Source organism: Polypterus senegalus, chromosome 8 (assembly GCF_016835505.1).
Source record: "Polypterus senegalus isolate Bchr_013 chromosome 8, ASM1683550v1, whole genome shotgun sequence".
NCBI classification, from domain to species: domain Eukaryota; kingdom Metazoa; phylum Chordata; class Cladistia; order Polypteriformes; family Polypteridae; genus Polypterus; species Polypterus senegalus.
This window is the reverse complement of record NC_053161.1, coordinates 14356737-14377171: the sequence shown is the minus strand read 5'-3', so window position 1 is coordinate 14377171 and position 20435 is coordinate 14356737. Positions and strand designations below refer to the sequence as shown.

At 38.8% G+C, this 20435-nt stretch overlaps 1 protein-coding gene across 6 annotated transcripts in view; it reads right to left on the bottom strand.

The window, feature by feature from the left end:
- tspan11 (tetraspanin 11) overlaps positions 1-20435 on the bottom strand; it is a 364316-nt gene that overhangs the window by 36532 nt on the left and 307349 nt on the right. The window contains exon 8 of one of the 6 annotated variants that reach the window (XM_039760771.1): positions 17191-17366. The exons of 3 other annotated variants lie outside the window; for them this stretch is intronic. In XM_039760771.1, the coding sequence (XP_039616705.1) occupies positions 17223-17366 (144 nt within the window). In that variant the 3' untranslated portion in view covers positions 17191-17222. Of the gene's footprint in view, positions 1-17190; positions 17367-20435 lie in introns of those variants that run through there. 2 more of the 6 variants (XM_039760769.1, XM_039760768.1) reach the window with 2 other exon arrangements.

Below are 20435 nucleotides of genomic sequence, written 5' to 3'. Positions count from 1 at the left end.
GTATCAATAAATATCTATAATCGTAATAAGCGAACAAAAATAGCATACAAACCCGGATTAAATAAAGGAAATGGGTACCTGAACAGCAAAGTAAGTCTCGAATAGCTACACAATAACTATAACAATCGTAATAAACGAACAATAAAACAGTACAGAACCGCGAAGCAAGGAGAAACGATGGCCTTATATGGCGTTCGTTTATAAAGCAGCGGAGAAGCTGTGTGAAGGCAGCTACACAAAAAAACAGCAGAGCGCCACGCTCTGAATGTATTCCTGGCATCACCGTTATACCCTCTGATCTCCCATTTCAATTGAAATGCCTCAAATTTCCAGTAAGGCTCTGCTTCGTGATGACAATTAATAAGTTTCAGGGACAGACCCTACAAAAGGTTGCCATTGATTTGAGGCAACGTTGCTTTCCTCCTGGACAAAACTATACGTTGCATTCTCAAAAGTAATCTCAGTGCACAGTTTGGTCATATTATAACCGGACTGCTGAACTGACAACGTGGTATACAAAGAGATCCTTAACAGATAGTTATTGGTATATTTTCCCTCAGTTAAAAAAGGTTTTCTTTTCTTCTTAATAAAAATTTAAAAGCAGTTCTTCGTCGCTGCAAAGCGTGGGGATTTTGCTATATACAGTATATATATGTAAATATATATGTATGTATGTATTTTTATACAAACCGGATTCCAAAAAAGTTGGGACACTAAACAAATTGTGAATAAAAACTGAATGCAATGATGTGGAGATGGCAAATGTCAATATTTTATTTGTAATAGAACGTAGATGACAGATCAAACGTTTAATCCGAGTAAATGTATCATTTTAAAGGAAAAATATGTTGATTCAAAATTTCACGGTGTCAACAAATCCCAAAAAAGTTGGGACAAGTAGCAATAAGAGGCTGGAAAAAGTAAATTTGAGCATAACGAAGAGCTGGAAGACCAATAAACACTAATTAGGTCAATTGGCAACATGATTGGGTATAAAAAGAGCTTCTCAGAGTGGCAGTGTCTCTCAGAAGCCAAGATGGATAGAGGATCACCAATTCCCACAATGTTGCGCAGAAAGATAGTGGAGCAATATTAGAAAGGTGTTACCCAGTGAAAAATTGCAAAGACTTTGCATCTATCATCATCAACTGTGCATAACATCATCCAAAGATTCAGAGAATCTGGAACAATCTCTGTGCGTAAGGGTCAAGGCCGTAAAACCATACTGGATGCCCGTGATCTCCGGGCCCTTAACGACACTGCACCACAAACAGGAATGCTACTGTAAAGGAAATCACAGAATGGGCTCAGGAATACTTCCAGAAACCATTGTCAGTGAACACAATCCACCGTGCCATCTGCCGTTGCCAGCTGAAACTCTACAGTGCAAAGAAGAAGCCATTTCTAAGCAAGATCCACAAGCTCAGGCGTTGTCACTGGGCCAGGGATCATTTAAAATGGAGTGTGGCAAAATGGAAGACTGTTCTGTGGTCAGACAGTCCGATTCAAGTTCTTTTTGGAAATCTGGGGCGCCATGTCATCCGGACCAAAGAGGACAAGGACAACCCAAGTTGTTATCAGCGCTCAGTTCAGAAGCCTGCATCTCTGATGGTATGGGGTTGCATGAGTGCGTGTGGCATGGGCAGCTTGCATGTCTGGAAAGGCACCATCAATGCAGAAAAATATATTCAGGTTCTAGAACAACATATGCTCCCATCCAGGCGTCATCTCTTTCAGGGAAGACCCTGCATTTTTCAACAAGATAATGCCAGACCACATTCTGCATCAATCACAACATCATGGCTGCGTAGGAGAAGGATCCGGGTACTGAAATGGCCAGTCTGCAGTCCAGATCTTTCACCTATAGAGAACATTTGGCGCATCATAAAGAGGAAGGTGCGACAAAGAAGGCCCAAGACGATTGAACAGTTAGAGGCCTGTATTAGACAAGAATGGGAGAGCATTCCTATTTCTAAACTTGAGAAACTGGTCTCCTCGGTCCCCAGGCGTCTGTTGAGTGTTGTAAGAAGAAGGGAGATGCCACACAGTGGTGAAAATGGCCTTGTCCCAACTTTTTGGGATTTGTTGACACCATGAAATTCTGAATCAACATATTTTTCCCTTAAAATGATACATTTTCTCAGTTTAAACTTTTGTTCCGTGATTTATGTTCTATTCTGAATAAAATATTAGAAGTTGGCACCTCCACATCATTGCATTCAGTTTTTATTCACGATTTGTATAGTGTCCCAACTTTTTTGGAATCCGGTTTGTATATATATGCAGATATGTATATATGTGTGTATATATATATATATATGCAGATATATACATATATATACAGATCTACATATACACATATGTGTCTGTGTGTATATATATATATATATATATATATATATATATATATATATATATATATATATGTGTGTTGTTGCATGCGGCTGGGGTGGAGCCCAGCCAGGGCGTAGGAGAACCGGAGGAGGGCTTGTACCTCCTCCAGACCGCGAGGGGGCGACCGCCCTGGTTGTGTTGGAAGCCCAACCTTGTAGGGGCCCGTGGCCACCGCCAGGCGGCGCCCCGGTGCCTGAACAACCCAGGACCTCAGCACTTCCGCCACACCACGAAGTGCTGGGGGGAAGAGGAGCAGGGACACCCGAAGAGCTTCCGGGTGCGCAGCCGGACTGGAGGCGGCCAGGAGAAAAGGCACTTGGTGACTGTGAGGCCTGGACTTTGGGGGATCGGTGCTGGAGGCACTGGGTTTGTGCACTGGACTGTTTGTTGTAAATAGTGTAAATAATAAATGAGTGTGTTGGGTGCAGAAACGATGTCTGCCTGTCTATGTCCAGGTCCCATTCCACAATGTGTATATATATATACTGCTCAAAAGAATCAAAGGAACACTTTTTAATCAGAGTATAGCATAAAGTCAATGAAACTTATGGGATATTAATCTGGTCAGTTAAGTAGCAGAGGGGGTTGTTAATCAGTTTCAGCTGCTGTGGTGTTAATGAAATTAACAACAGATGCACTAGAGGGGCAACAATGAGATGACCCCCAAAACAGGAATGGTTTAACAGGTGGAGGCCACTGACATTTTTCCCTCCTCATCTTTTCTGACTGTTTCTTCACTAGTTTTGCATTTGGCTACAGTCAGTGTCACTACTGGTAGCATGAAGCGATACCTGGACCCTACAGAGGTTGCACAGGTAGTCCAACTTCTCCAGGATGGCACATCAATACGTGTCATTGCCAGAAGGTTTGCTGTGTCTCCCTGCACAGTCTCAAGGGCATGGAGGAGATTCTAGGAGACAGGCAGTTACTCTAGGAGAGCTGGAGATGGCCATAGAAGGTCCATAACCCATCAGCAGGACCAGTATCTGCTCCTTTGGGCAAGGAGGAACAGGATGAGCACTGCCAGAGACCTACAAAATGACCTCCAGCAGGCCACTGGTGTGAATGTCTCTGACCAAACAACCAGAAAGACTTCATGAGGGTGACCCAAGGGCCCCATGTCCTCTAATGGGCCCTGAGCTCACTGCCCAGCAGCATGCAGCTCGATTGGCATTCGCCATAGAATACCAGAATTGGCAGATGCACCACTGGTGCCCTGTGCTTTTTACAGATGAGAGCAGGTTCACCCTGAGCACGTGACAGAAGTGAAAGGGTCTGGAGAAGCCATGGAGAACATTATGCTGCCTGTAACATCATTCAGCATGAGCAGTTTGGTGGTGGGTTAATGATTGTCTGGGGAGGCATATCCATGGAGGGTCACACAGACCGCTACAGGCTTGACAAAGGCACCTTGGCTGCCATTAGGTATCAGGATGAAATCCTTGGACCCATTGTCAGACCCTATGCTGGTACAGTGGCTCCTGGTGCACGACAATTCCTGGCCTCACGTGGTGAGAGTATGCAGGCAGTTCCTGGAGGATGAAGGAATTGATACCATTGACCGTCACCACACTTTCCTGACCTAAATCCAATAGAACACCTTTGGGACATTATGTTTTGGTCCATCCAATGCCACCAGGTTGCACCTCAGACTGTCCAGGAGCTCAGTGATGCCCTGGTCCAGATCTGGGAGGAGATCCCCACAACACCATCTGTCATCTCATTAGAAGCATGCACCGATGTTGTCAGGCATGTATACAAGAACACAGGGGCCATACAAAGTGCTGCGTACAATTTTGAGTTGCTGCAATTAAATTTTGGCAAAATGGACTAGCCTGCCACATAATCTTTTCTATATCAGTATAGATATCCAGGAGGATTTCTTTTTCACATTGAGATCTGATGTGTTTTCAAAGTGTTCCTTTAATTTTTTTGAGCAGTTTATATATATATATATATATATATATATATACTGTATGTATATATATATATATATATGTATGTGTATGTGTGTGTATATATATATATATGTATATTTATCTGTATGTATGTATGTATATATGTATATGTATGTGTGTATATATATGTTGTCAAGGATGCCAAGGGCGATGACCCAGCCGGGACGCCTTGGGGGACCGGAAGTGGGCGTGTGCCATTCTGGGATCACGTGGGGGTTGCCACCTTGGTTGCTTTGGGTGCCACGGGTTGAGGGCTTGGAAGCCCAACCCTGTAGGGGCCCGTGGTCACCGCCAGGGGGCGTCCCAATGCCTTGGGAACCCTGGACCTGAGCACTTCCGCCACACCAGGAAGTGCTGGGGGGAAGAGGAGCAGGGGCACCCTGAGAGCTTCCGGGAGAACACCTGGAGCCCATCCGGGGTGAAATAAAAGGGGCCGCCTCACTGCATTCGAGGCTGGAGTCGGGTGGAAGCAGGACAAGGCAGGAGAAGAGAGAGAGGAGGCGCCCGAAGAGAAGGCATTGTGTGTTGGCCAGGACTTTGTGGGGTTGTGGGAGCACTTGTAAATATTGTATATATTTGTAAATAAACACGTGGTGGTGAAAAACAACATGTCCGCCTGTCTGTGCCCAGGCCACGTCCACAATGTATATATATGTAGATGTGTATATGTATATATATATATATATATATATATATAGATATGTGTATGTGTAGATATGTGTATGTGTAGGTATGTTTATATGTATATGTGTATATGTATATATGTTTATATGTGTGTGTGTCTGTGTGTGTGTGTGTATATATATATATATATATATATATATATATATATATATATATATATGACAGCAACACTCATAACAGTGACAAAACAATTACATTGACAATCATGTTACGTTATTTTTAAAATGTTTCCTTTTCTTTTTCATAACTTCTTTAACACACTACTTCTCCGCTGCGAAGCGCGGGTATTTTGCTAGTATATCTATAAATCATTGTAAAATATCTGAAAATGTCATTTTAATATTTAAAAATATATGTTTATGATACAGCATTTCTAAATATTAATTTGCCTAAGCATATTTCTGTTTACTGTGGTGGACTGGCGCCCTGCCTGGGGATTTGTTTTTTGCCTTGCTCCCTTTGTTGGCTGGGATTGGCTCCAGCAGACCCCCATGAACTTGTGTTAGGATATAGCGGGTTGGATAATGGATAGATGGATATTTCTGTTTATCGTAAGATATATTAAACATATCTGGAATATTTCAAAATGGAAAAATATATAATTATATGTAACATATCTTAAATTGCATTTATGATACTGTACATCTCAAGTTCATTTTATCTCATATAGGTGTTGTCAATCTCCAAAGCAGTGCCACAGCACTTCCTTCCTCACCTCCAGTGTCTCACACTTATTTTTTAAACCCTGACCTCTTCCTGTTTCAGCTCAGCCTTTGTATCAGCTGTCATCATGACCATTCACACAATGGTATCTCTGCTGTTAGACAGTTTGAAACTTCTTGTTGGCATTACTTATGGTTGAGCCTTGGAGCCACTAATATCTCCTGCTCTCTCTTCTCTTCTCAGCTATCAGCTGCCAGGTTTGGTAGGTACTTTGTAAGTCTAGTCACTTTAACAGACAATGCTATACATTGCATGCTAGTGGACAGTGTAGGAAGTAATGCCACTGGTCCCTGGATGCCATTTGTCTGGAACATCCAGTACAGATGCAGGATGTGCCACCCCACAGTCACCTCTGCATCTCCAACTGAGAGGGAGTAAACATCTATCTGTGTGTGAGGTTCACCTGCAAGAAGCACCCTGTCAGACTTCCTTCTGCTGTTTACCTCCGTAGGTGTCCTTGTCCTGGGTACCCTCTTGCCAAGTATGCACCCATTCAAATCATTCTGCTACTTTGTCACACTGAATACAAATATTTCATTTTACTATGCAGAAAATCAGCAGTTTAAATAAGGACACACATACAAGATCAGTTAACAATGTAGGGATAAGTACCTCAGATGAAAGCTCTGATTACAAAGATAAAAATACATGAATGAACAAAGACAACAAGCACTTCATGGGGTTTGCTTAGGTCAGTTCCCCACAAGAACAATGTTTGAATCTAATATAAGAAAAATACAACAGGGGATTGACTAGACATACAGGTACACCATTCCTGTTATGAACTTGGGGCTCCTTAGCACAAGAAGTCCATAAAATGAGATAAAATGCCCACTGGTAGCATCAAACCCCAGATGGTAATGAAAAGGGAAAACTTAGAACCTTTATAAATAAAAGTATATTATCACAAAAATGCTCAGTAGCACAGAAAACAGAAATTCAACTATCAAAAAAGAATCAATAAACATCAGAGAACGCCAGGACATTCAATGAACTGCAAGGGTTTGTGAGCCTCAGCCTCTTTAGGGCTGAGAACAGTCCCTTAATGGTGATGGTGATGACTTCTTTTGGGACCTCCCACAAAACATATGGCACATGGAAAAAGATACACAGACATCAAGGAATTAAATAATCAACAATGTTAACACAAAAAATGAATAACACAGACCTAAAGGGGAAACATACCTGAAACATAACAGCTACCACCCTTATGCAAAAAAGAAGCTAACTATATACTTTATACTCAGAAAAATATTTCTTATTGAAAATGACCACAAATATGCTTAAGCACAGTGTTAGATGAAGAAATCTGTTATCAGTAGCCATCAAAATTAAATTATTATATAACTATACTGGGGTCAAGGAAGTAGCTATGTCAGTCAGTCATTTTCTAACCTGTTTAGTCCTGGACAGGGTCACGGTGAGTGCTGGAGCCAATCCCATTTAGCTTAGGGCGCAAGGCGGGAACAGACCCTGCACATTGTGCCGGTCCATCACAGGGTGATTCTACCCCATGCCCCCCCCAAACTCTCACACACACACTAGGGCCTATTTAGTATCGCCAATCCACCTAACCTGCATATCTTTGGACTGTTAAGAGGCTGATATGGGGAGAACATGGAAACTCCTCACAGGGAGAACACGGGAAGAGAACCCGGGTCTCTTTACAGCAAGGCAGCAGCACTACCATTGTGCCACTGTGCCAACCCAATTAGCCTTATCTTTTACTGAATAGATCCTTTCCTCCAACTTACTTTACTTCATTTAAGTTTTCTTTCTTTCCTTATTTCTTATAAAGTAAAACTGGCTGTTTTTTTCCAACACTGGAACACTGCTACAAAACCAAAAAGCAAGTGTACATTTTCACAATGCAATGCAGGTTATTGACCTGTATAATTTCTTTCAACTTTTTCTTGTTCTTTCTCTAGGCATTAGGAAACAGGTTAAAAAGTACTGCACATACTCCTTTAAAAATGTAATAGCATGATAATCTTTTTTTATTGAAACAAAACGACCTAAACTTACGTCTGAATAAAGTACTTTTTATACAATTTAGAAAATTAAAATTACATCTTTGAAAATGTATTTACCTATGCAGTATGTATACAATAAGCTCCATGCTAGAACCTAAGGGTGACTAACCAATAATACTAGAAACAGTAGCTCATTTCACATGTGGTGCTTTGTCACAGCCTTTATAAGATGTATTTTAGTTATAGGTTAAAGTATTGAAAGAGCAGGAGAGTGGTCTTAGGCCAGTAAACCTGACCGCCCCTGGTAAGCTTCTTGAAACTGGAGAGCCTATAGAAAGCAGGCTTAGTGACTGTTTAAGCCTTACAGCAGGCAGTAAGGTGTTTCTGATTACCTTTTGTAAAAGTGTGTTACCCTGTAACATGTAACTTGGATTCCAAATGTAAGAACATAGTGGGCTTTTAAGATTATGCAGGGATTGGAAGTGTAATTGTCCTTTCAGCCAGTAAAACACAACTGTCAGGTTCACATGGTAATTTGTTACTGAACTTTGTTTTTATTTTCAGTGCATTTTCTTTATTACTTATTTTTATGTTTGTACTTGTGTTTACTTCTTTTTTTGGAATTGTATTCATTTTCAGTAATTGTGTTGAAATTATTGTTTTCCACCATATTTTGTAATTGTTTAATTGTGCTCAGCTGTTTTCTCTCTGTGGAGTATCAGGGACTGGCCTCGTCAAGTTCTGCCTTTAGGGCAGTCACTTGAGGCTGACCTTGAGCTTCCCTCCTCAGAGACAGTTTATTACTTATAGGTCTAGGTAAAAGCTTTAGTTTAGGAAAAGTTTTTCTCTGTGATGAATTATACCTAAAGTTCTTCATTTTGAGAGGTCCATTCCTCATTTTGGAGTCTAAGTTAGGTAGCACTCATGTGAATGGCTTTGGAATTTTATTTGAATTTTCCCTGTTTACTTTTGAAAGACTTCAAATATTGTGTTAAGTTTGCTCTCTTCTTTATGCTGCACCTTTAATGTTTTCACATCATTTTGATTCAAATTAATTGTTTATTTTCAGCATCTAAGCACTTCTGTGATTAAATGATTAGCAAATTAAATGCATTTCCATAAAAATACCTAACCAGCATCCTTTTTTCCTTCACTGTTGTGCTAATCATAACAAGATACTGTCTGCTGACAAAGAGAGTTTATAGGGTTAAACCTCTACGACTGGAGATAAACACATTTATGAACAAACATGAAGTAAGACGCAGGTGTATAAGCTCCCTGGCAAGAGCAGACACATCCATTAAGAAACAGACATTGAGCAAGAGCGTATGTGTCCACGTGTGTGAGAGACACCAACAGAGTGAGAGATATGCAATAAAGAAAGGTAGCGGTGGCCATTTTTTAACTTCTTTAAGAAATACTGTTTAGGAAAAGTCAAGTGACAAGCATTTGATATTTTCTGTATCTGCTTCCTATCATCATATACAAGTTTATTTAAAGAAACCCCTTACAAGTATGTATTTTGTTAGAGATAATTTTGTATGTGGGATGTCAATATGCACAAAGGGTTTTTTTTCTGGGCCATTTGGCATTTTTTATGTTTAATTTTCAAGCAGTTAAAAAACCATCCTTATGTAGCAATTTAAAGCAGTGTTATAGTATATTATCCTTGACTTTCATAGACAGCAACCTAATCATTACTGGCTGAAAGTGACCATATCCTTTTAGGAAGTCTCATTCAACAGACAGAAAAGTCAGAGTGATTTCTTAGTACACACAATCAAAAATAAGTTGCAATAAGTAAACAGTATACATTCATTTAGAAAACACATTTAAAAAAATAAACTGTAGTCATTGTATATTTAAGATAGAACTGTTGAATGACAAGGCTATTTCGAGCACAGGATTTAAGCCACATGAGACTGTAAGCTTCAGTAAAATTGTTGTTTAGCTCCCTGTGTTTTTGAATTTACTATAGAATTTTGTGTTTGCATATTTATTATGCTCATTCAAATGATATTATTTTACTTGTTTATGAAAACTGCACTGTGAATGAAAGTGTTTTTTCACATTACACAAAAAAAAACACAAAATGATATGCAAAGGAAATGTTTACCCATTTTACCCATATGTGTAAGTAACCAAAGCCTTTGTTGATACCCCAGCTATTTATATATACTATACTTATTGACTGTGTTTTTCAAAAATGTATCTTTTATCCAACATGCTTTTTTCAAAGCGACCTAAAATTTAAAAAAAATCCATTTACAATATACAGCATGCTGCTAACAGCACATAGGATGCTGACATTAATTTGACTCACTACTACAAAGTGATCAGCTGGCACCTCAGATCTTTTCTTTATGGATTATTGATTCAGAACAGATAACATGACTACAAAGTTATGCAATAACAAGAAACTCTAATAGTAGATACAGTATATTGCTGTTCAAACATGCTGTTTATTATGGACAATCCTTGACTAGCACAAACATTTACTAACAATTTACCAGTCCAATTTGGATCAGGTCCCTATTCTTCTGCCATTCACGACATAAATAAAGTATATCAATATCAATAAATAAATAATAAGGTGTGAAATTTTATGGTAAGACTATATAGTCAGTAGATAAATCTTTTACACTTCTTATTTCAGATGTTATTTCAATGCTAGATGAGTTTCATCAGACTGAGTCAATAAAGCAGAGAAGAGATTTTTGTGAATGTGTAGTAACAGAAAAGGGAGCACAGTATAATTTAAACTAAATGTGTAATTCAGGCATTGAATTGTGGACTGAATTCATCCATGTCACTGCCCAGGAAAGTAATTTGCATCATCGTGGCTACAGAAATGATTCACTCTGTGCCATAGTCTTTTTGGTGAATCATTCTTAATGGCGATGACAACAAAGAAGGAATTAAAGCCTATTGTATATTTTTATCATATTTTTGGAGCCACTGTAAATTTAAATTTCCCCTTGGTGACAAAGTATAATCTAATGTAATCTAATCTAATCTAAGATTTAATAGTGTCCTTGGAGCTAATACAAACACTTCAGTTGTCAAGTCTCAAAAAGCAAAAGCAGTGCCGAACAAGCAACTGAGAAACCAAGTTGCTCACAAAAGCAGAGACAAACAGTGGCTAAAATAATGGCAAACAATACAGAAAAATGCATGAACAAAGCCAAGGAAAAAAACAATCAGTGTGATGTTCTGAACAAGCAAGCAAATGTCATAATGTCAAGATGATTAGCATCATGTATTCTCTTTTCATGAGATGAATGCTGTGTACAGAAAACAACCAGGCCCACATGTGAATCTATCTATACTAATAAAAGGCAAAGCCCTCACTCACTCACTCACTCACTGACTCACTCATCACTAATTCTCCAACTTCCCATGTAGGTAGAAGGCTGAAATTTGGCAGGCTCATTCCTTATAGGTTACTTACAAAAGTTAAGCAGGTTTCATTTCGAAATTCTACGCATAACGGTCATAACAGTCGACAACGTCCGCCATATTAAACTTTCTTATTTATGGCCCCATCTTCACGAAATTTGGTAGGCGGTTTCCCTACGCTAACCGAAACCGATGTACGTACTTATTTTGGTGGCATGACGCCAATGTCGGCCACCATATAGAACTTTCCAAAGTCACTAATTCTCCAACTTCCTGTGTAGGTAGAAGGCTGACATTTGTCAGGCTCATTCCTTACAGCTTACTTACAAAAGTTAAGCAGGTTTAATTTAGAAATTCTACGTGTAATGGTCATAATGGTTGACAAAGTGTTAAACTTTCTTATTTATGGCCCCATCTTCATGAAATTTGGTAGGCGGCTTCCCTGAGCTAACCAAAACCGATGTACGTACTTATTTCGGTGGTATGATGCCACTGTCGGCCACCATATTGAACTTTCCAACGGTCTTTGTTACCTATGGGCCCATCTTAAGAAATGTGGTACGCGGGTTCCCAACGCTAAGTGAATCCTACTTACATACATATATACGTCCATAGCCTGCAGCTCGGTCACCGTGTGAGGCGCCGTTGGGTCCCCCATCCCCACGCCTATCACGTCGTTGGCTGCCTGCCTATATAAGGCCGTCCATCACTCCGGTCTCTTCATTCCCTTCCTTGCTTCGCCATGGTATTCACGTCTCCCTGCTGATAACTGCAGCCTTTTTATTTAATCCACGGCTTCTCCGCTGTTTTATTGTTTGTTTATTACGATTATAGTTATTGTATAGGTATTTTAGACTTAGTTTACATTGTTCAGGTACCCATTTCCTTTATCATTCCAACCGTACCCCCATTAACATGTCTATCGAGGTGATCATCATCGATTCAAGAACTGTCACTTACCCAGTGGTTTCCATGCCCGGAGATACCACCTACCTTTTCCATTCTCTTTGTTACATATTGCACGGCCATATCAGGCTCACTCTTGATATCCAGGGGAACATTGTGTCTTATGTATTGAATGACTGGAACAGGCTCAAGGTGTGGACTGATGACGGTACAGGAGATAATTATACTACACAGGAGCACTAGAAGAGTGAAATGCTTAAGCCCTTCACCTATGGATCTGCATGTGAGTTGATGGCTGCCGCTGAATTGTTTGGTTGTCGCTTTCAAGTGTACCGAAATGGCCAAATATTTTACACCTTTCGACAACCGCCAATGGCTCTTAAACACCTTATATTCACAGGTGACGATTTGAGTAGTGGACACTTTGATGTTTATGAATGTTTAAACGCTCAAAAGCTGAATGCGAAGTTATCGATGAAACCGGTTGTATGCTTACAACGCTTGACAGATGCCGAATGTCACTTCAACACAACAAGTCCTGCAAATACTGTTGTAATTGAAACAAACCATGAAACTCAAACCGATTATGACAGCAGCAATCCAAGCTGTGAGATTTGAAACAAGATTACTGTTCACATGGCCAACTGTATGTTGCATGCTCAAGAGTAAGCTCAGCGCACAGCTTGGTCATATTACAACCGGAGGGCCGAACTGACAATGTGGTATACAAAGAGATTCTTAACAAATAATTATTGGTATATTTTCCCTCAGTTTAAAAAGGTTTACTTTTCTTCTTAATAAAAATTTTAAGGCAGTACTTCGCCGCTGCGAAGCGCGGGTATTTTGCTAGTACACCAATAAACACAATGATGTCATGGTGGAATGGCCAAGTAAAAAACAAAAAAGGATGGCAAAACACACTTAATAACAACAACTGAGTATAGAATAAAAAATAAAGCAAACACAATGCTATACATACATACCCTTAATGTCAGCATGCAGTTTCTTATTCTACTTTTATATTTTTTACCCTATGTAGTGGTGGTATGCAATGTGGGGTGCCCCTACCTCAAATATTTTAAAAAACTCTACTTAAATTAATAAGGTAATGCAAAATAATCATGAAATGAATTACATTTTTTGCACAACATGCCTGGTGTCATTAAAAACAGGTTCTGACTTCTGTGTGAATACTTTTATTTCCTGAGTGACGGCCGCTGGTCATATCAGTGTCTATGTAAGTCCTTGACCTGAGGCTGCCCTTTAAATGGTTGCTTTCACCTTCACTGGCAATGGATAAGCTTTGTTTTAGGTTTTTTTAATCTAATGTTATTGGACAGTCGTCACACTATTTCATGTGCATGTCAATGGTTCATAGTTCAAATAAACCATTAGCGTAACTACAGATGAGTGAGTGTGCCTTTAGGAAGATGGCAACTTCAAGTGGAACTTCAGAAATCAAAGAAAATGTAGTTATTTCTTTAATGAAATATCCCTTCATAAATTGTCACGTGAAGAAAAAAAGATGATAAAGGAGCTTGGACCAGACAGACCTGACTGAAGAATTCAGCAGCAGGCAAGTGATTGAGGACGAGCTTACATGTGGACTTTTTCCTGCACAAGCTCCACAGCTGGTTGAAATGTGTCCGAAGAGAATGGGTCTACCAGGAGAAATTGGCATAAAAGCAGCTCCGTGATCGCTATGTTAGAGCACTTCAGACGTGTCTCTAGGCTGCTAGAGTGGGTGTGTGGTCACCGGCGAGCCTCACAGGGCTGGTGGGTAATGGGCATACGAGTTGCCTCTGAAGCAGAAAGAGGCAGGCAAAGGGGCGAAGCAGCCTGGAGATGCCACCAAAGTGCTCACAAAGTGCAGTGTTTAGTTTAGTTTTAGTTTTAGTCTCGTTCCATCGGGAAGTTGAGCAAGTGTAAGAGATATACAGAACATGTGTTTATGGTTAGTAAAATAGTGGTGTGTCTTGTGATGATTACAGAAAAAAAAAGGTTGGGAAACATTGATCTAGACAATAGTAAAAGGCTAATTGTTTGGTCAAAATTAGTGAAATTACTCAATTTAATCAAAAACTAACTGAGAAGTTTTCAGGCCTGAAGGAAAGGAGGGTAAAGTTTAAGATCAAGAAAATATAGGTATCCTGATCATAAAGGCAAAATAAGATTTAGTTTGGACATGTACTGTGGGTGTAGACAGGCTGGGGGATGAGTTATGTTTTAAAATGTGAGCTTCTGTGGATTTTACACTGTGAATGTATGCCCAGATGAATGGGCAGACTGGCAGCAAGTACAGAATAAAATTAGCGTGGGAATGACTTTGTGGATGTGGTAAATGATAAATAAGGTTGCAAGACTTGAGACAAATAAGAGGACTAGTGGTTGTATAATGTGGATTTATGGAATACAGTGGAAAATGCCAAGGACTGGGCAGTCTATTAGCAGAAGCAGATTTGTATTGGACTTATGCTATGGAGGTGTTATAGTACAGAAGTCTGATTATGGTGTGGGTTTTGGTAGAATGGGGAACTGGGCCATTTGGCAGAGGATTAGGTAATTTAGAGACAGGTGTAGTATACAATTTGGGTGGTAGTTGCGCCTGTTAATTTCCACATCTCTAGGGCAAGTTATTGGAAGTAGAAGGGGACTATGGATGTCACGGACTGAAGTTTTGAAGCACAGTACAATTGGGTAAGCTGGCATCAGATTGGCCAGCATGGTGGAAAGGGTATTATAATTCATTCCATGGGCCTGGTACTGGACAGGCCAAGATGTGCATTGACAATATGATGAGGACTAAAAGAGCATGTGGAATGACAAGACAGATAGATATGAAAGACATTGTATAAAGGATAGATAGATGTGAAAGGCACTATATAATAGATAAGTGCTGCTTCAGTTTGTCCACCCCAAACACTATGCCCCCGCTCAATTTTTTTTCACCAGCCACCCCTGATGCTATGTAATTTTGAGTTTCATAAAAACAGTCTAGGGTACCACTGGAACTCGCAGAAATAAATGAAAATTTTAAATTGCAAAGTGCTTCCAAATGAAAAGGTAGATAGCCGGTCTTGCTTATTTTACTGATTTATTTTTCTTTTCAAATCATTTAGTAGTACTTGCAGTTTATCCAGGTACTTATTCACTTATTTAATTGTTACTATTGATGCAGATGAACTGTTTGTTCAGTGCAAAACCTTTTTTCAGTGTATTTAATAAGATAATATAAAATGAGGCTGATTACAAATGAGAGCAGGATGAGTTGCAATATATTTCACTTCAGTCATGTTGAGCCAGATTTGCACGTTGGCAGGCATACTTTATAAAACCAGAATTTACAAATCTGGTTCAAACATTCTCATTATTTGAACTTGATGTCTTGTCATTCAACAGTGTAAAGATTTAATTAAGCCCAAATATATGTTGTAATTAACACTATCAACTAATTACTCTAAGAACACAGCTAAGCATTCCCTTAAGCCCTACTAACTGTATGCAGGCATCAAAGTATAACCAAAAACCTAACATTTGCTGTTGTGCCTGAGTAACGCACCACACCAAAATATTTTCTAAGCCCGCTTAATCTTGAGCAGGGTTGAGGGGCTGGAGCCTATTCTAGCAGGCATAAGATGCAAGGCAGGAACAATTCCTGGACAGGGCACCAGTCCATCACAGTGTATGCTAGAGAATCACTCTAATGATAATGACTTCTCTATATTTACAGTTTAAATCAACAGGCCACAACTTGTTGGAATAACTAGAAAATTATATAGGCTACAACAGCACACTAGCAAGGAGATTTTTGTAATTTCTTTGGGATTTGACTTACGTGGATTCTAAATTGAAATTAATTGTGCTTTGTTTAATTAGTGTAAAGAAAATTTCCATTACCATGATGATTGATGATACTATAGGTACAACTAAAATAATGACATTCTCACATTTTTTGATGTAAGCCAGTGGGGATCATAATACTTTTCTCATTGCTTAATTTGTTTTTGAATTGTTTATAAGTTCATAACAATAAATATTTCTTAGGTAGATGCACTATGCCCTAGGGGTGGAGGTTCATCTAACCACAATCCAAAGCATAAATAACCAAATACTTCCTTAGTGCAGTTACCCTAAAAGTGCTCTATGAGTTAACATTAGTTGTCATTTTTGACTAGGGATGTTAATTACACTATCAATCTGGTTTCTGCAGAAGGGACAACTTTATTAAATATGATGTGTACTAGAACCTAAAATTACAAAAATCATTTTCTGAAGCAAAGAAAGAATGTGTTGTAAGAATGTTTAGCAACCTCTTTGCCCACACATAATTTTTTGCAAAGTTTTTATTTCAATTGCAGAAACATTTGCCAGTGTTTAAAAAAATAGAGTACATAAACTAATATTTGTTTACAGTGCATAAAAGAACAGAAGTAAAGGACATTCATTTTTTAACATCAAAATTAAGGAGGGTTGTTATCCATGCAATTCATGCTCTGCATACTGAGGGAATGATATTTAAAGAACAGGACAATAAGATGCATTAAGTAGGTGAAGCTACCATAGGTCAAGCTGGCAAACGCTAAAACAGATGGATCACCAAACTTGCCAGCAAAACAATGCAATATTCATACATTGTATTACTGCTCCAAAAAGTCCAATGCAGTAATATATTGGAATCTGACCTGACAGTTTGAATATTAGTGAAACTGTATACAAGACATGATTTTCACTAGTTTTATTTGTGGAGTCTGATGCAGTCCAACAGACTTGCCATAATTCTATATAGTTAGTGACAAATATTATGATGTGGGGGTGGAAACAGGAAATTGTTTCATATATCAAACGGTCTGAGAAAACAAGTATTTTTTTGAACTAAAGCATTTGACCTTTGCCCTTTTGTGCATATTTTGGGACACTAGATCAGACATATTATAGAATTTCAAGGAAAAGATGTTTGTGGAAAAAGCACATTTAAATTTAAAGACATTTAAGAAAAATTAGCATTGTTTTTGAGACAAATGATAATCATTTTCTAAAATGTACAGCTCTTACATAAATATGACAGATCGCTTACGTGTATTCAAATATTTTCCTTACATTTTTTCAATTGTGAACCAACTGAGACGTCACCGGTGATCAAGACATAGCCTCTGCTGGTGAAAAAATGTCCTCTGGCACTTACTGATCAGCAATGCAGTGTCATCTTAAAGGTGGTGCTGTTGAGTGGTGGAAAGGGGGAGATGAGGGGTGGCAAACAGTTTGTATTATTCACTATGTTTTCTTTGCCTCCTTCTTCTTTCTCTTCAACTTGTCTTGCTCTGGGTACATGCTGTGTATTCATGTTAAAAAAAAACAACAATTCCCTTTGTTATATCCTATGCGACTGCGGTGTATGAGGATACATCAACATAATTCTCTCACTAATATTTTATTACTCCATGAATTACAAAATATATTTCAATAGATGATGTACTGCAAATGTTAAAGCTGAATACATCCAACAGAGAGTGACTGCCATCTCTGTGTGTGTCTGCATATCCATGTGGCCGTCCAGTTGCTAGTGTAAGGAAGGAAAATTTAAAATTAGGCAAGACGTGTAGAATCGTAAAAGAAATAAAATTATAATAAAAAAAATACCAAAAAATACCACTTGGGTAACATGAACAGAGTTTACAGCTGTAATTCTAATGACTGATAACATGTGGTGGGCAATGGATGAGTTCGACAAGCAACTTTGAAAGGTTACGGAGAAAATAGGTGGCTCTGTCTGTAGGTGCATATTGTTTTACCAGGCCAAATGGACCACCCATGTATCAAACAAAAAAGCATAAGGTCTACATTGATTACTTAGCTTTCAACCCATCTTAGATGGTTAGCACAGCTAGTCCCTTGGGATCAATAATCTATCTATCTATCTATCTATCTATCTATCTATCTATCTATCTATCTATCTATCTATCTATCTATCTATCTATCTATCTATCTATCTATCTATCTATCTATCTAATAAAAAAACACGTATACATATGATGCCTTAAAGTACAGGGCAAGATATATGTGATTTTTTCCTGCACTTCTGTACTGTTTTCTACTCTTGCATGCTTGATTTCATAGGTAAAATGAAATAAATTTGTAACTTGTCATAGCAAGCTCAAAACAGATATTGCTTTGTACAGGTGACCAAGTCACACAGAATATGTTAGAAAGAAGAATCAAGGAATGAGACAAAAGGTACACTCTAACCTCTACTTAAAAACTCAGTGAATATGAATATATTTCAAGTAAATCAGTTCCCTTTGTTACATCCTATGTGATTTCTGTGACAGGACACATCCACGTAATTCTCTCTAACATGTCTACTCACAAGCTTACTTTGATTGGTGATTTTGATTGCATTTGTATTGCAAGCAATCACTACCTTCACTGTTCCTATAACCTCATAAAAATCTCTGATATGGGCATTTTTTATTCACATTCAAGACAGTATTATTTTCTCTGTGTAGTATATTATAATTAGTCAAAATACCTTCACATGCTGTCATCTGCAAACAAAATACTAGAACTTACAGACTTCACCTTGAAAACTGATAAGCAATGTCCAGTGTATTCAGAAAATATTCACATGCCTTCACTTAGTGCATACTTAATTGTGTTGCAGATTTTATTTTAAATGGATACATCTGCCCATCCATATACACTCAATAATCCATAACAGCAAAGTGGAAATATGTTTACAGAAAGGTTTGCAAATTTACTAAAAATGAAATACTGAAATCTCTCACTCGTGTAAGTATTCAGAACATTGTGGAAGCTCCTATGGCAGTAATTACAGTTACAAGTCTTCTGGGGTAAGCATTGTGTCTTTCTAAACAATGTCCAATCAATTCAGTTTGCCACAGGTAGACCTCAATCAAGTTCTAGACATATCTCAGATAATTACAGCAAGCAGGATGTACCTGACCACAATCTGGAGTGCACCATGTAGGGTGTGAATACTTTTATAGATTGGGGATTTTGTTGTTTTGTTTTTCATAATTTTGTAAAACTTTCTGAAAACATGTTTTCAATTTGTCACTATGGGATATTAAGTGTAGGTTGACATGGCAAAATAGTCCATGTAAAATTATTTCTACAAAATAATAAAATCTGCAGAAAGTGAAGGGGTGTAAGTACCTTCTTAATCTACCATACATAGAATTCCACCTCAGATCCTTACAATAAATAGCTTGGTCACTTGGCTGAGTTTGACTTTTGGTATATCAAACATGCAGTAATAAACAACTGTTAAATTACAACACTGAAAATTGTTAATATGGAGAAAAAAGTAAGATTTTAGCACATCAAACACATAAGAGGAAAGTTTCCAAAAATCTTGTTACCAAAATTAATCATGCAGATAGATTTATTTCTATTGAAGAAAATGAGGGAGTTGAAAAGTATTATGCAACTGGATGCTCTTTAGAATCTAAGAAAGATCAGGCACTAAAGGTTAGTTCATTTAACAGACTGACAACTTAAACAACTGCACCATGACTTTCCAGCACAGTTTTACGTTTCCAAAGCATCATAAGCTTGTTCCTTTTAATGAAAGCCAATAACTTGCTGCCTGACAGAGCCAGGGCCCATGTGAAGGCGTTATAGATACAACAGGTTGCAATCTCTGCCCTTTCATTCTTTTCTCCATTCTTTTGCGGTACATATAACATGGCATATGAGGCAGAGAAGTGTCTCTTCTGTTTGTGAGGTAAAATTAAATGTTCCTTATCCCTCATTCCTGCGTTATACCGTATGTATTGTACTTATGGGTGACAACTCATTGACAGCCAACTCTCATATGCACACAAGTCTGACACCATCTCTTAAGACAAAACCATCCATCCATCATCCAACCCACTATATCCTAACTACAGGGTCACAGGGGTCTGCTGGAACCAATCCCAGCCAACACAGCGCGCAAGGCAGGAGACAAACCCCGGGCAGGATGCCAGCCCACCGCAGGGCGCACACACACACACACACACCCACACACACTAGGGACAATTTGGGATCACCAATGCACCTAATCTGCATGTCTTTGGACTTTGGGAGGAAACCGGAGCACCCGGAGGAAACCCTCGCAGACACAGGGATAACATGCAAACTACACGCAGGGAGAACCCGGGAAGCAAATCCGGGTCTCCTAACTGCGAGGCAGCAGCACTACCCACTGCGCCACCCTAAGACAAAACCATACCAGTTTAATTTTATGGGGGCTATTTACAGACTAGTTGGACTGAGTCACTTGGTATGTCAGACTAAATGAGTGAGGGTCATGGGACAGAATCTCAACTGCCTGCAGCTCTCTAAGGTTATTAAATTAAATCTGTGACTGAAAATTGCAGTTAAAGTCATGTAATTT